Genomic DNA, 19971 nt, shown 5'->3' with positions numbered 1-19971 from the left:
GTGAATGAATCCCAAAATAAGTGAAAGAAGCCAGATGCAAAAGACCTATGCTGCCGTTCGTGTGGAACATCCAAGAACAAATGCGCGAAGAAAGCAAGGTCATTGGCGCCACCTCCCACACTCCACACACGCCACCCACATACCAGTAGTGACAGTGAGCTGGGGAGCACTCACAGAACGTGGGCCAGGGAAAGACCCCAAACCTGCGTGTTAGCACCGGCTTTGGAAAAGCAAGAGGGAGGCTGCCAGCACTCGGCCTGGTACGTTGCAGGATCATGAGAACACAGGAGGCCTTCTGAATTCTGCCACAAGAGAGACCAAGGAAGGTGGAGCAGGTGTGTCCTTAGGTGGTCTGACAAAGCCTCAACCCCTAGCAAGGCTGATGGAAAATACTCTTAGTAGACACTAGGGGGTGACTGATTCCTGAGATGCAAAGACAGAAACACAAGGCTTCAAGGAACACGAACTGTCTAGGAAACGTGACGCCATCACGGGTCACAGTCTTCCAGTAACCAGCCCCAGACTGACCTGAACGTTTACGATAGCCATTGGATGGACACTCCGGGAGCTACAAGCTCACACGGAAAGACGGTGCAGTGAAATCAGGAAAACAGCATACGAACAAAAGCAGTTTATGAAAAGGACGTGGAAAATCACAACCAAACAAATCGTGGGGCTGCATGAAATGGAAGCACAGTAGAGCATCACCCACAGAGTGGATCACGCAGAAGAAAGAGCCTGTGGATTAAAAGGAACTTTTGAATTAGTAATGTCTAGGTTTCATCAACATGGCACTATTTAGGCTCTGGGAACTCAGAGATTATAACCAAGTCCCTGACCTTCCCGCTCCGCTGGTTTTCATGCGCACCTCCCCCGACTCTTTCCCAAGGGATAAACGGGAATCTGTCACTTTCATTTTTTCTTACTAGATTTTCAGGTCTTGGGTTATACAGATTTTGTTAAATGAATTGAAAGGGTTTTTTATGCTTTGGAGTTTTAAAAATAAGAATATAAGAATAATTCTTATATTGGTACTTTCTTAAATTTTTTTATCATAAAATTCAATTTAGGAGAGTAATTTTTGGACAGTTTTTCCCCCATGATCATTCAGGTTTTTTGTATTATCCCGAGTCTATTTTTGTTATTAACCTAGAAAATAACTCAAAATTTTCAAATTTATTAAATTTTTAAAAAATATTTTTATTTTTGAAGGAAAGAGGCAGAGCATGAGTGGGGGAGGAGCAGAGAGAGGAGACACAGAATCCGAAACAGGCTCCAGGCTCTGAGCTGTCAGCACAGAGCCCGACGCAGGGCTCGAACTCACGGACCATGAGATCGTGACCTGAGCCAAAGTCAGATGCTTAACCAACTGAGCCACCCAGGCGCCCCCAAATTTTTCAGATTTATTAGCTTAGAGATGTATAGGGCATACTTTTTCCTATACTTGAAAAAATCTTGGGGCGCCTGGGTGGCGCAGTCGGTTAAGCGTCCGACTTCAGCCAGGTCACGATCTCGCGGTCCGTGAGTTCGAGCCCCGCGTCAGGCTCGGGACTGATGGCTCGGAGCCTGGAGCCTGTTTCCGATTCTGTGTCTCCCTCTCTCTCTGCACCTCCCCCGTTCATGCTTTGTCTCTCTCTGTCCCAAAAATAAATAAAAACATTGAAAAAAAAATTTAAAAAAAAAAAAAGAAAAAATCTTGTCTGTGGGTACTTTTTCCTTCTGAGACTTTATGTGTTCTCTCACTTTCACTCTGCATTAGGATCACAGACCTCTGTCTTCTCACTAAAACTGATCATTCCGAAAGCTGGTTCTTCATGTAATTTTAATATTTTTGTTATGTATAACTTGTGAATTTTTTGGGTAATGCCTTCCTCCTGCTCTCCTTGCATTTTTTAAGGTTTATTTATTTTTGAGAGAGAGAGAAAGCATAGAGTGGAGAGGGGCAGAGAGATAGGAAGAGAAAGAGTCCCAAGCAGGCTTCATGCTGTCAGTGCAAAGTCTGTCGCAGGGCTCAGTCCCACCAACTGCGAGACCAGGACCTGAGCCGAAAACAAGAGTCGGTTGCTTAACTGAATGAGCCACCCAGGCACCTTGATGCTCTCATTTTTATTTACTTATTTATTTTTTAATGTTTATTTTTGAGACAGAACATGAGTGGGGGAGGGGCAGAGAGGGAGAGAGAGGGAGACACAGAATCCCAAGCAGGCTCCAGGCTCTGAGCCATCAGCACACAGCCCAATATGGGGCTCGAACCCAAGAAATTCGAGATGGTGACCTGAGCGGAAGTTGGACACTCGACCAACTGAGCCACCCAGGCGCCCCCTGATGCTCTCCTGTATTTTATTACTCCTCCCTTCTACCCTTTTGGGCTGAATGTTTAGGTTTTCTTAATAGCGAAAACATATTAATACTATACATTTTCTTGGGTTATAGTTTAACCATGTCTCTTAGGGAATGTTTACATTATTTCAATTTTCTAATTATTTTCAGAAATGTAATTTCATTTTTCTCTGAGAATTATTTTGAATAGGGGACCTCATATTTAGTTGGGCTTTTTGTTGTCATTGTGTTTTTGCTTTTCATGTTAGAAAGAGAATCTTAAGCAGGCTCCACGCTCAGCACAGAACCCAACATTGGGCTCAATCCACAACCCTGGGTTCATGACCTGAGCCAAAATCCAGATGCTCAACCAACGGAGGCGCCCCACTTTGATTTTGCTTTTAATGTTGAAGGGGTTGTATAATACTTTACTTTTTTTTTTTTTAACTACACACACTTGACCCTTCTTTAATAGGAAGAGTACAGTAGCATTGGACTACCCCAGCAAAAGGAGAGAGGTTAAGTTGGAAGCCAGTGTGAAAAGGGCCGAGTAATCACTTGGGAGTTGGAGAAGAGGAGGCAGCAGATAGAATGCTAGAAGTATTTTACCAGGAAAAGAGAGAACATTAGGAGGAATGGCCAACTAATCTTTGACAAAGCAGGGAAGAATATCCAGTGGAAAAAAGACCACTCTCTTCAAGCAAATGGTTGGGAAAATTGGACAGCACCATACCTAAAAATCAAAAGGACAAAAGACCTAAACATAAGACAGGAAGCCATCAAAATAAAATGGGCAACAATCTCTTTGACCTCAAATGCAGCAACTTCTTACTTGATGGGTCTCCAGAGGCAAGGGAAACAAAAGCAAAAATGATCCATTGGGACCTCATCAAGATAAAAACTTTCTGCACAGCACAGGAAACACTCAGCAAAAGTAAAAGGCAACCAACAAAATGGAAGAAGATATTTGCAAATGACATATCAGATAAAGGGTTAGTATCCAAAATCTATAAAGAGTATATCAAACTCAACACCCCCACCCCCCCAAAAAAATCCAGTGAAGAAATGGGCAAAAGACATGAACAGACACTTTTCCAAAGAGGACATCCAGATGGCAAACAGACACATGAAAAGATGCTCAACATCACTCATCATCAGGGAAATACAAATCAAAACCACAATGAGAGGGATGCCTGGGTGTCTCAGTTGGTTAAGCATCCATCTTCAGCTCAGGTTATGATATTGGGGTCCATGAGTTCAAGCCTGGCATCCAGCTCTGTGCTGACAGCTCAGAGCCTGGAGCCTGTTTCTGATTCTGTCTCGCTGCCTCTCCCCTGCTCACACTCTGTCTCTCTCTCTCTCTCTCTCTCAAAATAAATAAACATTAAAAAAAAAATACCACCCCACACCTGTCAGAATGACTAAAATTAACGACTCAGGCAACAACAGATGTTGGTGAGGATGTGGAGAAAGAGGATCTCTTTTGCACTGTTGGTGGGAATGCAAACTGGTGCAGCCACTCTGGAAAACAGTATGGATGTTCCTCAAAAAACTAAAAATAGAACTACCCTATGACCCAGCAATTGCACTACCAGGTATTTGCCCAAAAGGATACGAAAATGCTGATTCAAAGAGGCACATATACCCCAATGTTTATAGCAGTGCTATTGACAATAGCCAAAGTATGGAAAGAACCCAAATGTCCATCGACTAATGAACGGATAAAGAAGATTTGGTATCTATGTACAATGGAATGTTACTCAGCGATCATAAAGAATGACATCTTGCCATCTACAACCACATGGATGGAACTAGAGGGTATTATGCTAAGCAAAATTAGAGAAAGACAAATATATGATTTCACTCGTGTGGAATTTAAGATAAAAAAACAGATGAACATAAGGGAAGGGAAGCAAAATTAATATAAAAACAGGGAGACAAACCATAAAAGACTCTTATTAAATACAGAAAACTGAGGGTTGCTGGTGAGGTGTTGGGTGGGGGAAAGGGCTAAAGGGGTGAGGGGCATTAAGGAGGACACTTGTTGGGCTGAGCACTGGGTGGTATATGTAATTGATGAATCACTAAATTCTATTCCTGAAATTATTATTACACTATGTTAACTTGGATTTAATTCTTTTAATGTAAAAAATATATAAGGAATATGAGGCACCAATTCAGAGTTTCATTGTTTTTAACTTGAGCATCTTTAAAAACCATCTCACACTATACACAAAAATAAAATGGGTTAAAGACTTAACCAGAAAACTCCTAGAAGAAAACATGTGCAGTATTTTCTCTGACATCAGCCCTAGCAGCATTTTTCTAGATGTGTCTCCTCAGGCAAGAGAAAAGGAAGCAAAAATAGGCTATTGAGACTATGCCAAAATAAAAAGCCTTTGCACTGTGAAGGAAACCACCACCAAGACAAAAAGGCAATCTACAAATGGGAGATGTTTGGAAATGATATATCTGATAAGGGACTAATATCCAAAATATATAAACAACACCAGAAACAAATAATCCTATTGAGAAACAGGCAGAGGACCTGCATACACATTTTTCCAAAGACATTATACAGATGGCCAACAGACAAATGAAAAGATGAGGGGAGCCTAGGTGGGTCAGTCGGTTAAGTGTCCGACTTCGGCTCAGGTCATGATCTCACAGTTAGTGGGTTCAAGCCCCGCGTCGGGCTCTGTGCCGACAGCTCAGAGCCTGGACCCTGCTTTGGATTCTGTCTCTCTCTCGCTCTCCTCCTCCCCAACTCACACTCTGTCTCTCTCTCTCTCAAAAATAAACATTAAAAATTTTTTAAATAAAAAAAAAGAAAGAAAAGGTGAACATCACTGATCATCCGAAATGGAAATCAAACCACAGGGAGATATCACCTACACTTGTCAGAATGGCTAAAGTCAAAAACACAAGTGTTGGCAGGGATGTGGAGGAAAAGGAGCACTTGTACCCTGGTGGTGGGAATGCCAACTAGTGCAGCCACTCTGGAGAATAGGATGGAGGTCTCTCAAAACATTGAAATTACCATATGATCCAGGAGTTCCGCTACTGGGTATGTATCCAAAGAAAATGAAAACGCTACTTTGAAAAAACATACGCACTATGTTTATCGCAGCAGTATTTACAATAGCCAACGTAGGAAAGCAACCCAAATGTCCATCCATAGGTGAATGCATAAAGCTGTGTTCGTATAAATGTTTATACACAAGTATGTACGTATATACACATATTTATACACGTATATACATGCAGTGGAATATTACTCGGCTGTAAAAAAATGAGATCTTGCCATTTACAACAACGTGGATGACTGTGAGGGTAGACTGTTAAGCAAAATCAGACAAATACAATTTGATTTTACTCACACGTGGAATTTAAGAAACAAAACAAACGAGTAAGGAAAAAAGAGACAAACTCGAATACAAAGAATTGGTCGTTGCCGGAAAGGCAAGTGGGCGGATGGGTGAAAGTTTAAAAAGTGGGTTCAAGGGTACACTCATCCTCATGAGCACAGAGTAATGTATACAATTATTGAATCATATTGTACACCTGAAGCTAATACTGTGGTAATTATACTTCAGTTTAAGAAAAAGTGCATGAGACTCGCGCGAGAGAACTCAACCGTAGAAGGATGTAGTCAGCAGCATCAGGCTCGAGATGTGGACGTGCAGGGCCCATGTGGAGGAACCAGCGTCCTGGCAGACTGATGCAACTTGGTAAGATCCTGCTTCTAAAAGGCCACTCCAGGGCTGCCCGGGCGGCTCAGGTCATGATCTCACTGTTCTCGAGTTCGAGCCCCCATCGGGCTCTGTGCTGACAGCTCAGAGCCTGGAGCTGCTTCGGATTCTGTGTCTCCCTCTCTCTCCGCCCCTCCTCCGCCCGCTCGCTCTCTCTCAAATAAATAAACATTTAAAAATAAATAAAAGTCCACTCCAAGAGAAGTGACGTCACTCAGATGGTGACATAGGTCATTCTCTGACTTCACTCCCCTTCCAAAAGAAGAACCACCAACTACTCATGGACAAGACTCCACCGAGAGAACCCTCAAATACAGGGGTGAAGCTGAAGCACCCCTGTACCACAAAGAGCAAAACAGCCCTGGAAGGGTAAGAGGGATGGCTGCATGCCGACCACACTCCACCCCAGCCCCCGCCCTGGAGGCTGGCACAGCGTCAAACTGAGAGGCCTCCCCTGAGCCTGTGCTTCCTCCAGTGGGAAAAGAGAGTCCAGGGTAGGCATCCAACTCCCCCACACTGTGGGTCATTTCTTGGGGAGCCCTGCTCCAGTCTCACCCCATGGAATTGCTAGGGAATCAGGGCGGCAGGGGAGGGCGGCGGGAGGATTTGATTGTGACAGAAGGATGAGGGGCTTGAAACAGCACTGAGATCTTGGCAGACAGTCCCTACCCACAACACCCGAGTGGCCGTCCCCAGACAGCGTCTTTGCCCCCCTACAGAACCAAGTCGACGGTGAAGTCTGACGGGGAAACTCCGTGGGGTACGGGTCAGCCTGATTCATGTTCTCAAATGAAGAGCTGCGCCGGCCCAGGCAGGGGAGCGGCGGCGTCAGAGCCTCCCTTACAGCAACCGCCCCCATCTGACCAGGAAGGCAAGGACACCTGCCTTCCCGCTGGCACAGGCCAGCAACACTCAAGCAGAAAGTACGGCAGGCAGAGCCACGTACGGAGGGTTCCACCGCTCTGCCCGAGCAGAGGAGCTGATCACAGCCCCACCCAGGGCCTGAGTAAAGCTCCCAGCCCCGCGCAGCCAGAAAGCCTGGCCAGAACACCTGGAAAGCCGCGTAGCCCAGCCACACTTGAGCAGACCCTGAGCGGGGCAGGGAGTCTGCAGAGCCAATCCAGGGAACATGGGAGCACGGGTTGGCTTGAGCCAAGGTCACGAGAGAATAGCCTTGCCCGCCTTGGGGCAGTTTTCCCTCTCCACTCAACCGAGGAAACTAATTGATAACACTGTGTCCAGCAATGAGGTGGAGTGGGGGTGGGACGAAGCAGTCTTTAGCCCACCCAGCAGATCTGCAATTGAACAGAGAGCACAGCCTAGGACTTTCCGTGTCTACAGAGAAAAACGAGTAACCTGCCTGGCCAGGGAATTCACTGTACGTGCTTGCCTGATTCAGGTACCCGAACAACAAGCCATGCAGACCCTGGGCCCCGTCCTGCTTCCCCGCCAGGGTAGGGAAGCTAATTCATAGTTCCGCCTACAGCTGAGTATACTCCCCAATCCCAACCAGCTGGTAAGCCTGACCAGAACACCCAGACAACCGGAAAGCCTATCCTATAGCCTCACTTGGCCAGGGAACCACGCCACCAGTCCCGCCCGAAACTGTTCTCAGTCAGTTCTCACTCACCCTCCCCCCGGCCTACCTCAGAGCTCGGGCACTGGCCTCACCACAAAACAGACCCGATAACAAGCCCACCTGCCCGGAAAGTACCAGCAGACACATCCCGACGCCCAAACCGAGCTGATGGGGGAGCCACTGTCTGCTAACGCGAACCTGTAGGGTCTGAAAGAGGAAACCGCTTGCTCAAATGCACACATACCAAAGTAAGGAATCAAGGATCGTGAAAAATCGGGTAAATAAGACACCACCAAAGGGCGGTAGAGCTAATTAGATCTAATAAAGCTCTGATAGCTGACCCTAAAGAAATGGAGATCCATGAACTGTTGAAGCATTCAGAATGATCCTCTTGAAGAAGTTCAGTGAACTACAAAGAATGCACAACTACACAAAATTGAGAAAACAGTGAAAGAACAAAACGAGTCCAACAAAGAAGCCATCAAAAAACGCAAAACCAGAAATCCTAGAGCTGAAAACTACAACTGAAGAATTCATTAGTGAGCTTTATTTTTTATTACTATATCTTAATGTTTATTTTTGAGAGAGAGTGTGAGCAGAGGAGGGGCAGAGAGAGAGGGAGACAGAGGATCTGAAGCGGGCTCCACGCTGACAGCAGCAAGTCTCATGTGAGGCTCGAACCCATGAACTGTGAAATCATGACCTGAGTCGAAGTTGGACACTCAACCGACTGAGCCACTAAAGTGTACCTATTACTATTTTTTTAATAGTAGGCTTTGAAAGCAGACTTGATCATGCAGAAAAATCAGTGACCCAGAAGACAGGGCATTTGAAGTTAGAAGAGCAAACAGAAAAAAAGGTGAAGAAAGATGATGGGACTTATGGGTCACAAAAGAAACAGTATTCCCATTATGGGGATTCCAGAAAGAGAAGAGAAAGGGGTAGAAAGTGGATTTAAAGCAATAAATGGCTGGAAACTTCCCAAACCTAAGGAGAGAAAAGGACCAAAGACCCCAAATAGGTTTAGCCCCCCTGGGGCTACACTGATGTACACTATAATCATCAAAAGTCAAAGAATTTTGAGAGCAAGTGTGAAGTTACAGATAAGGGATCCCCTGTATGACAAGTGGCTGACTTTTCAACAGAAACTTTTCAGGTCACGAGGAAATGGAATGAACTATTCAAATACGGAAACAAAAAATGGTCAGCCAAGAATTCTACCCAGCAGAGTTGTCCTTCAGAAATGAAGGAGAGGGACAGACTTTTCTGGGCAAACAAAAGCTGAGGGAGTTCATCACCACTAAGCCTGCCTTATAGGAAATGCTAAGGATGGGAACACAAGCTGATGCAGCCACTCTGGAAAACAGCATGGAGGTTCCTCAAAACACTAAAAATAGAACTACCCTAAGACCCAGCAAGTGCACTACCAGGTATTTGCCCAAAAGATATGAAAATGCTGATTCAAACGGGCACATAAACCCCAATGTTTATAGCAGCACTATTGACAATAACCAAAGTATGGAAAGAGCCCAAATGTCCATCGATGGTTGAATGGATAAAGAAGATTTGGTATACACGTACAATGGAGTATTACTCGGCAGTCAAAAAGAATGAAATCTTGCCATTTGCCACTACGTGGATGAAAACTGGAGGGTATCATGCTAAGTGAAATTAGTCAGAGAAAGACAAAAATCATATGACTTCACTCATATGAGGACTCTAGGAGACAAAACAGATGAACCTAAGGGAAGGGCAACAAAAATAATATAAAAACAGGGAGGGGGACAAAACAGAAGAGACTCATAAATATGGAGAACAATCTGAGGGTTACTGGAGGGGAGATGGGCTAAATGGGGAAGGGGCACTAAGGAATCTACTCCTGAAATCATTGTTGCACTAGATGCTAATTTGGATGTAAACTTTTTTTAAAAATGCTAAGGAGAGTGCTTTGAGTGGAAATTCAATGACACTAATTTACATCATAAAAACAAGAAGGTGGTGTTAAACCCACTGCTAATGGTGAACACTTTGATTCTGTAATATGGTAATGATGGTGCATAATTCACTGAAACTCTAGTTCAAAAGTTTAAAAACATAATAAAAATAACCATAATTACAATAACATGTTATTAGTTACACAATATTAAAAATATGTAAATGGTAAGTCATATCAGTAACTTAAAATGTGAGGGGGAGAAGAAGTAAAAGTGTAAAGTTTAGGAATTCTAATGAAGTGATCAGTTTAAAATAGGGTGTTATAATTTAAAGACATTTTATGTGAGCCTTATGGTAACCACAAGGGGAAAATCTATAGTAATAACACAGAAGAATGTGATTTTAAAAAGAGCATACTGGGAGGCGTTGTGTAAGCATCTGAATTCGGGTCAGGTCATGAGCTCGTGGTTCATGAGTTCGAGCCCCGCATCAGGCTCTGTGCTGACAGCTCGGATCCTGGAGCCTGCTTTGGATTCTGTGTCTCCCTTTCTTTCTGCCCCTCCCCTGCTCGCACTCTGTCTCTCAAAAAAAAATGAACATTAAAAAAAATCTTTTTAAGAGTGTACTAATACCAAAGACATAAAAACATGAAAAAGGCACAGCAGGATAAAAAATAAGGAACAGCATTTCTTTGAAACAATCAGAAAACAATTAGCAAAAGAGCAGGAAGTCCTTACCTATCAATAATTAAGGGTAAATAGATTAAATTCTCCAATCAAAAGCACAGAATAGCTAAATGGATAAAAAGACACAATCCAACGATAAGTTGCCTGTAAGAACTCACTTTACCCTTAAAGACACACACACAGACTGAGAGTGAAGGCATAGAAAGGATAGTTCAAGCAAATGGTAACAACACCACCAAAAAGACAGGTAACAGACTCAAATATAAAAATGGTAACAAGATGAGTGCCTGGATAGTTCAGTTGGTTAAGTGTCCAACTCCTGATTTCAGCTCAGGTCATGATCTCATGGTTGGTGAGTTTGAGCTCCAAGTCAGGCTCTGCGCAGACAGTGCGGAGCCTGCTTGAGATTGACCGTCTCCCTTTCTTTGCCCTTCCCCTGCTTGCACTGTCTCTCTCCCTCTCTCTCTCAAAAAAATAAACTTTAAAAAATTAAAATAAAAATGGTAAAAAGGGACAGGGAAGGTCGTTATATAATGATAAAGCTGTCAATCCATCAAGAAGACATAATAATTGTATTTACACTCCCAACTTCAGAGCACCTAAATAAAACAAAAACAGAGCAAAAAGAAGAAATACGCAATACAAAAATAGTTGGAGACTTTAATACCCCACTCTCAATGGTGGATAGGTGATCCAGACAGATAATCAATAAGTAGACAGCAAATTTGATCAACACTATAGACCATATTGGACCTAACAGATATTTATAGAACATTCTGACAGCAGCAGAATAAACATTCTTCTTAAGCACACATGGAAAATTTTCTAGCATAGACCATATGTTAGGCCACAAAACAAGTCCTAGCAAATTCAAGAAGATTAAAATCATACCAAGTATCTTCTCTGATCACAGTGATATGAAACTAGGAATCAGTAACAGGAGGAATACTAGAAATTCACAAACACATGGAAATTAACACTCTCCTGAACAACCGATGGATCCAAAAATCAAAGGGGAAATTTTAAAGTATCTTGAGATAGATGAAAATAGAAACACAATATACCAAAACTTATAGGATGCGGCAAAAGGAGTTCTAAGAAAGAAGTTCATACCAATAAACACCTACATTAAAAAACAAGAAAGAATTCAAATAAACTAACTGAACTAAGAGTTGGTTCTTTGAAAAAATAAAATTGACAAATCTTTAGCTAGACTAACCAAGGAAAAAAGAGGAACCAAATCAACAAAATTATAAATGAAAACAAACATTACAACTAATACCACAAAAATATAAAGATCATAAGAGGCTACTATGAATAATTATACACCAACAAATTGGACAAACTAGAAGAAATTGAGAAATTCTTAGGCACATACAACCTACCAACACCAAATTCAAGAAGAAATAGAAAATCTGAACAGACCAATTACCAGTAAGGTTGATTAGTAACCAAAAATCTCCCAGCAAAGAAAAGCCCAGGACCAGATAGCTTCACTGTTGAACTTTGCCAAATATTTGAAAAACAATTAATGCCAATCCTTCTCAAACTCTTCCCAAAAACTGAAGAGGAGGGAACATCCCCAAGCTCATTTTACAGTCAGCCTTAAACTGATGCTGAAGCCAGAAAACGACACTACCAGAAAATTACAGGTCCGTATCCCTGATGAATATAAGCACAAAAATATTCAATAAAATACTAGCACACTGAATTCAGCGCATTAAAAGCATCATTCACCATGGCCAACTAGGATTTATCCCTGGGATGCAAGGATGGTTCAACATATGAAAAACATATGAAAAAAACATGAAAATGTGATACATCACATTGATAGAATGAAAGAAAAAAAATTATCTGACCATCTCAGTAAACACAGAAAGAGCACTTGATAAAATTCTACATCCATTCATGATAAAAACTCAATGTTTATTTACTTTTGAGAGAGAGGCAGAGAGACAGAGTACAAGCGGGGAGGGACAGAGAGAGGGGGAGACATGGAATCTGAAGCAGGCTCCAGGCTCTGAGCTGTGAGCACAGAGCCCAATGCAGGTTTTGAACTCATGAACCATGAGATCGTGACCTGAGCTGAAGTCAGACGCTTAACTGAGCCACCCATGCACCCCCATGATAAAAACTCTGAACAATTAGATACAGAAGGAATGAACCTCAACATATATTACAAGCCATCAGTTAACGTCATAATCAAGGGTCAAAGATTGAAAACTTTTCCTCTAAAATCAGAAACAAGAGAAGGATGCCCACTCTCACCATTTTTATTCAACATAATACTGAAAGGTACTAGCCAGAGCAATTAGGCAAGAAAAAGAATTTTGAAGTATCATGATACAAAAGGAAGAGGTAAAATTGTCTCTGTTTACAGATGATATGATTTTATACATAGAAAATCCTAAATACCAAAAAACTGATAGGTCTCATCAATGAATCCAGTAAAGTAGCAGGATATAAAATTAACATACAAAAATCAATAGGGTCGCTATACACTAACAATGAATTGTCAGGAAAAGAAAGAAAATGATCCCATTTACAATACCATCAAAAACAATAAAATACTTAGGAATAAATTTAGCCAAGAGGTCAAAGATCTCTGAGTACTTTGAGACTGGTGAAGGAAACTGAAGACAAAGATAAATGGAAATGTATCCCACATTCATGGACTGGAAAAATTAATACTGTTAAGATGTCAATACTACCAAAAGTCATCTATAGATTCAATGCAATCCCTATCAAGATTCCAATGGCATTTTTAACAGCAGTAGAAAAAATAGCTCTAAAATTTCAATTTTTTAATGTTTATTATTTTGAGAGACAGAGCATGAGCGGGCGAGAGCAGAGAGAGATAGGGAGACAGAATCCGAAGCAGACTTCAGGCTCTGAGCTGTCAGCACAGAGCCTGACATGGGGCTCAAACCCATGGACCATGATTAGCTCTAAAATGTATTTGGAACCACAAGAGATGCCAAAGCAATCCCAAGAAAGAAAAACTAAGCAGGAGGCATCATACTTCCTGATTTGAAGCTATGCTATACAGTATAGTAATCATAATAGTATGGTACTGGCATATAAACAGACACATAGACCAATGGATGAGAATCAAGAGCCCAGAAATAAACCAGTATGTAGAGTCAGTACTTGACAAGGAAGCCAAGAATGTTCAATGAAGAGAAGATAGTCTCTTCAATAAGTGGTGCTGGGAAAATTGGACATTTACATACAAAGAATGAAACTAAATTTTTAATTTTTTTTTAACGTTTATTTATTTTTGAGACAGAGAGAGACAGAGCATGAGCAGGGGAGGGTCAGAGAGAGAGGGAGACACAGAATCCAAAACAGGCTCCAGGCTCTGAGCTGTCAGCCCAGAGCCCGATGTGGGGCTCAAACTCACAGACCGTGAGATCATGACCTGAGCCGAAGTCGGATGCCCAACCAACTGAGCCACCCAAGAGCCCCATAAACTAAATTTTTAAAAATTATTTAAAAATTTAAATATAAGATTAGAAACCATAAAACTGCCAGAAGAAAACACAGGGAAAAAAGTTCCTTGACATGGGTCTTGGCAAGGACTTCTTGGATATGATGCCTAAAGTACAGGCAACATAATGAGAAATAGACCACTAGGATGACATCAAACTCAGCTAATGCACAAAATGAAAAGGAAACCTATGCAATAGGAAAAAAAATACTTGCAAACCATATATCTGATAGGGGCTTCGAATCCAAAATATATAAAGAACTCCTACAACTCAACAGAAAAAAAAATAGATGAAGCATCTGAATAGACATTTTTCCAAAGAAGATGTAGGAGTGGCCAACAGGTACATGAAAAAGTGCCCAACGTTACTCATCATCAGGGAAATGCAAGTCAAAACCACAGTGAGAAGTCACCTCACACCTGTTAGAATGGCTAGCATCGAAGAGACCAGAGGTAACACATGCTGGCGAGGACGGGGAGAGAGCGGAACCCTCGTACACTGTTGGAGGGAATGTAAATTGGTAGAATCACGGGGGAAAACCATATGGAGGTTCCTCATAAAATTCAAAACAGAAGTACCACATAACCCCACAATTCCGCTCCTGGGAATATAGCCAAAGGAAGACACTATGTGGAAGAGATGTCTGCGCCCCCATGCTCACTGCGGCCTCATTTGCAATAGCCAAGACATGGGAACAACCGAAGTGTCCAGGTGTCCAGTGGAAAAACGGATAAAGAAGCTGTGGTAATAGACACAATGGAATTTTATTCATTCGTTAAAAAGGAGGAAACCCCGCCATTTGTAACAACCTGGATGGACCTTGAGGGCATTATGCTCAGTGAAATAAGCCAGCCAGAGAGAAAGACAAATGCTGTATGCTCCTACTTACCCGTAGAATTAAAAACAAAACAAGAAACTCATCGAAAAAGAGACCAGACTTGTGGCTACCAGAGGCTGGGGATGGGGGTAAGGAGGATTGGATGAAGGTGGTCAAAAGGCAGTCAACTTCCGGTTGAAAGGTAAGTACTAAGACGTGATATACATCATGACAACTATAGTCAGCCCTGCCATATGATACAGAAGAAAACTGTTAAGAGAGTAGATCCCAAGAATTCTCATCACAAGGAAAAAATTTTTTTTTTCTTTTTATCAGTTATGCACACGAGGTGACGGATGTTAACAAAACGTACTTTGGCGATCATTTCCCAATATATGTGTGTCAAATCGTTATACCGTATACCTGAAATTTCGGCAGCATCGTAAATCACATCTCAGTCACACAGGAAAAAAATATAAAGGCAAACAGAAAAAACTCAGCAAGATCAGGCCTTGAAAGTAAACTTTGTTAAGCGGGTGTCAGGATTGGAAGTAGCCCTGGCAGCCTAATTACATTCTAAAAAGACGCTTGTATGTTTTTATCAACTTTATATCATTTACGAGTGACAGTTTGCAAACATTTGAGTTCAATAACGAAACTACTCACCATTTTGAGGTAGAAAAAAGGTTAGGCCTTTTCCTGGAGATTTAAAATTCAATTTGGAAATTCTTTCATCACTCAGAGACTTCCTGATCTTGGGCTTTTACATAAAAACAAAAAATCATAAAGCAAAATATGATTTCTGCATCATTGTGGGCCCAAACTAATTTTCTGCATTATAAGTAATTAGAAAGTTATTAACAAAGCCATTCTTTTTAAACTAACAAAACTATTTCTGGGGCACTCGGGTGGCTCAGTCGGTTAAGCATCCAACTCTCAGTTGCGGCTCAGGTCACGATCTCACGGTTTCGTGAGTTTGAGCCCCATATTGGGCTGTGCACTGATGGTGCGGAACCTGCTTGGGATTCTCTCTCTCCTCTCTCTGCCCCTCCCCTACTCACACTGTCTCTGTCTCTCTCAAAATAAACAAACTTAAAAAAAATAGGCTATTTCTAATTTTAACGTGCATAAAACATTGCTACTTATACAATTAAGGAAATGAATAACAGATTTATTGTATCCATTAAAAAGTTCTTCCATGGGTATTGAGGAGGGCACGTTTTGGGATGAGCACTGGGTGTTGTATGGAAACCAATTTGTCAATAAATTTCATATATATAAAAAAAAAAAAAAAGTTCTTCCTAAGAAACCAGACTTCAAAGTCTTCCCTGGGTCTGTTGGGAAGGGGTTTACTATGTACCGTTAACTGTACCTATGTTCAGATATTGACGATGTTAGTTACTATATATATAGATATATATATATATATATATATATATGCTGTTCACACCCACATGTCTGCCTCCACATAGATCTGGCCCTTGAACTCCAGACTTGTGTCTCCATCTGTACCACTTGGACGTCTGCTCCGGCACCTTAAGCCAACGTGTCCAAAACCAGTGCCCTAATTTTGCCCCCAAACCGCCCCAGCCTTGTCCTTCATGGCAAATGGCAACCACATCTTCCAGTCCTTTGGGCCAAAAAGCTTTGAATCATTCTGTCTTTCGTCATCTCTCCCTCTCAGACTTCACAGCCTTCCACAGGCCTGCACATAATTCCAAGAGCTTCCTTACTGGTTCCTCAACAGTGAAGCCCCGGCGGGCCTACTGATCCTGTGCCCCGGGGCCCTCCCGTCCCGCTCAGAATGAAAGCCGGGTCCTCACGATGGCCAGTGCCCTCCTGGTCCGGCCTGCTGCCTCGCTGAGCTCACGTGCCCGGACCCCTCCCGTGCAGCTGCACTGACTGCTACACTTTCCTTTCAGAAACCCAAATATGCTTCCACCTTGGGGCCTCCACCCAGACCAGTCTTCCTCCCGATGATCACATGCTTTGCTTCCTCACTTCCTCGTTGCGTGCTCAAATGTCGCTTCATCAGAAGACCCGTCACCGCCTCTCCGTGTCACTCAATCTCCACCACATCGCTCACGCCTCATGTGAGGAAGTGTAGCACTGTGGTCCTGGGTGCGCATTCTGGAGGCGGACTGCCTGCATAAAGACTCCCAGCTGCACTCCCTACTGGTCCCGTGGCTGTGGGCAGGTTACCTAACCTTCCAGCACCGGGGCTCCCTCCCAGAGATAGTAAGAGTACCCGATGGGGGTTGGGAGTATTAATTGAGCTCAGACTGGGAAGTGAGCACACCTGGTAAATACCCCAGGAGCCTTGGCCATAACTACCGCTCACTTGTCTCCCTCCACTTGCTGGAATGGCAAGTCTACGAGAGTTCAGGCTCTCGCTTCCCAGCAGATCACCAGTGCACAGAGAGTGCTCGTCACACAGGAGGCACATGAAGCTTACTGATACTGATACTGCAAGCAGGTAACCATTGTTATGAGGTTGGTTGTAAATATGAACCTCTGGGGGCACCTGGGTGGCTCAGTCAGTTAAGCGTCCGACTTTGGCTCAGGTCATGATCCCACAGTTCGTGGGTTCCAGCCCCACATTGGGCTCTGTGCTGACAGCTCAGAGCCTGGAGCCTGCTTCGGATTCTGTGTCTCCCTGTCTCTCTGCTCCTCCCCTTTTCGCTCTCTCTCTCTGTCAAAAATAAACAAAAGAAAACTAAGACAACAACAACAAACCTCTGATCTCCTCATTTTGCTGAGGTCAAGCATGAGTCCTAGCTTGCTTGAAGAGGACTTGGTGCTGCTGTCCTGCAGATCAGATTCCTGGCTTGTTCCTACACTTGAACTCCTGTGCTGGATGTTCTGAGCAAGGACAAACACGTAAGAGGATTTTTGGTTGCCGTGGAGACACGCACGTGATTTTAACAAAGTATAGTTTACAGGTCAGTGACACCCACAGTGTACTACTTGATGATTTTTGACATGTCTACCACCTGTGAAACGCTCCCCTCAGCCAACACAGTGAACATATCCCATCACCCGCAAGTGTCCTGTGCCCCTTAGGAATCCAACCCCCCTTCCCTCATCGTCACCGATCTGCTGTCCCTACAGATTACTTTGCACTTTCTAGAATTTTATGTAATTGGAATCACAACAGGATGTACCTTTTTTTTGGTTTGGCTTCTTTCGCCCAGCATAATTTTGATTCATCCTTGTTGTATCCTCTATCATGAGTTATTTCATCACTGAGTTATACTCCATCGTGCGGACATAATAGGATTTAACTTGTTGGACATTTGGAATGACTTATTGAAGACCAGAAGTGAACGTGATCAGATGGTTTCTGAGGACGATCCCTAGACCAGTATTCGCACTCATTTACTGGAGTGCGAGTGATGCCATCCATGAAATCATGGACGAAACTAAGGTGGATGTTTGTTTCCCTCAGAGCAGAGCCCCAGACTCAGACTGTGGCCCATGACAAGGCTCCCAGATGATCTGGAGATGCCATCAGTCATATCCTCAAGCCGGAGGAGGAATATCTACTTGGTGGGATGGACTGTGAGGTGGAGTGGAACATGGAGTAAGCTCTTAGCACACGAGGAGTCCGAGATACATCAGGGGATTTCTGAGAAGTCACCCTTTACACGACAAACAATGATCTTGTACATGTGGCTCTGAAGAGTTACCTAGCTGTGAGGTTCCACTGGCCCCCAAGATTCTCCCTGTGGGTCCAAATGAATGGCTCGAAAATCAGAAACCCTCTAAGCCTACTTGGCCTGACACCCCCACCCAAAACCAGTCTGTGTCAATCTGCCCCAGCCACTGGACCCTTCAGTAGGTTGCTGGAGCTGCCCTGATCCGCTGAGGTCTTGCAGTCGAGTCTCCTGTCCAGCAAGCCTGACGTGTGAGCTGGCCCCATCCTCAGGGACCCACCTGGTATCTCGTGCACACTCAGGAGATATTTCTTAGCGACTTCACTCTGGGACAGGCTCTCCGCTCTTGTAAATGCCAGACTGCATAACAACACATTTCATAACAAAATACCTCAGGCGTTCTAAGCCTCCTGGTCTGCCCAGTGTTTTATTGGCCACGCTGACCTTCTTGTAGGACATCTCCACTAATGTGGCTAGGAGCCTACGCCCCTGGATCACGACCAGGGAACACGTTTTTCCCTAACTTAAAGAAAAAGGCAATACACATTCTTTCAAAATGTGAAAGGGGGTCTTAAGTCTTCTCTTCAGTCTTAACGTTATTTCCTGAAAGGTTACAAAAGCCCAAGATAGTTTTGATGGCACTTTAGCCATTCTGGAATGAAACCATTCCTCACACTGTAGATTCTAAACTATTATTACCTGACGGGGGCTTTCATGTTTGTTTCCAGGCAAGTCGTCATTCAGAAAATTCAAGTAGGATTTAATCATTTGGTCAGTAACAGAGATGAGTGCAAAGCTTAAGAGAGCTTCAAAGAACTCCAGGAAGACCAGCTGAAATATAAGAACATACAAAGGGTCTCACTCATTCTGACCCACCCTGAGATGGACCAGTGATCCATCTGGCTGTTGGCTTCTGTCTCCAGAGAAAGCCACTTCATTCAGCGCTCAAGTGTCGTGGGTGCACACCGAATGGAAATAAAAACTATGCTATTTAAAAGGCTATGCATGGGACGCCTGGGTGGCTCAGTCAGTTAAGTATCCAACTTTGGCTCAGGTCATGATCTCACGGTTCCTGAGTTCGAGCCCCACATCGGGCTCTGTGCTGACAGCTCAGAGCCTGGAACCTGCTTCGGATTCTGTGTCTCCCTCTCACTCTGTCCCTCCCCTGCTGGTGCTCTGTCTCATTCAAAAATAAATTAAATTTAAATTTAAAAGTAAGAGACTGTGTGTTCTATCGGTAGATTTGTTAAGTCACTTTTCTATTAGAAACATTTTATTTTATATTCACTCATCGAGGACATTTTATTTTTTAACATTTATTCATTTTTTTTTAAACATTTTTTTTTCTTTTCCAACGTTTATTTATTTTTTTGGGGACAGAGAGAGACAGAGCATGAACGGGGGAGGGGCAGAGAGAGAGGGAGACACAGAATCGGAAACAGGCTCCAGGCTCTGAGCCATCAGCCCAGAGCCTGACGCGGGGCTCGAACTCACGGACCGCGAGATCGTGACCTGGCTGAAGTCGGACGCTTAACCGACTGCGCCACCCAGGCCCCCGGTAACATTTATTCATTTTTGAGAGACAGAGCATGAGTGAGGGAGGGACAAGGAGAGAGGGAGACACAGAATACCAAGCAGGCTCCAGGCGCCGAGCTGTCAGCACAGAGCCTGACGTGGGGCTTGAACCCATCAACTGTGAGGTCATCACCTGAGCCACAGTTGGATGCTCAACTGAC

The 19971-nt window shown here is 43.3% G+C and overlaps 1 protein-coding gene across 1 annotated transcript in view; it reads right to left on the bottom strand.

Annotated features, from left to right (window-relative positions):
- The window catches only part of RSPH10B (radial spoke head 10 homolog B), a 61784-nt gene that overhangs the window by 3281 nt on the left and 38532 nt on the right, over positions 1-19971 (bottom strand). Inside the window, exons 15-17 of the mRNA XM_047089419.1 lie at positions 18946-19066; positions 17316-17464; positions 15246-15339 (exon numbers count right to left, since the gene is read on the bottom strand). Coding sequence (XP_046945375.1) covers positions 15246-15339; positions 17316-17464; positions 18946-19066 — 364 coding nt within the window. The remainder of the gene's footprint in view (positions 1-15245; positions 15340-17315; positions 17465-18945; positions 19067-19971) is intronic.

This window comes from Lynx rufus, unplaced genomic scaffold, assembly GCF_022079265.1.
Source record: "Lynx rufus isolate CCGP_SWC_20201006 ecotype Redwood Valley unplaced genomic scaffold, mLynRuf1.p SCAF_27, whole genome shotgun sequence".
Classification (NCBI taxonomy): Eukaryota; Metazoa; Chordata; class Mammalia; order Carnivora; family Felidae; genus Lynx; species Lynx rufus.
This window is presented reverse-complemented; position numbering and strand designations above follow the sequence as displayed.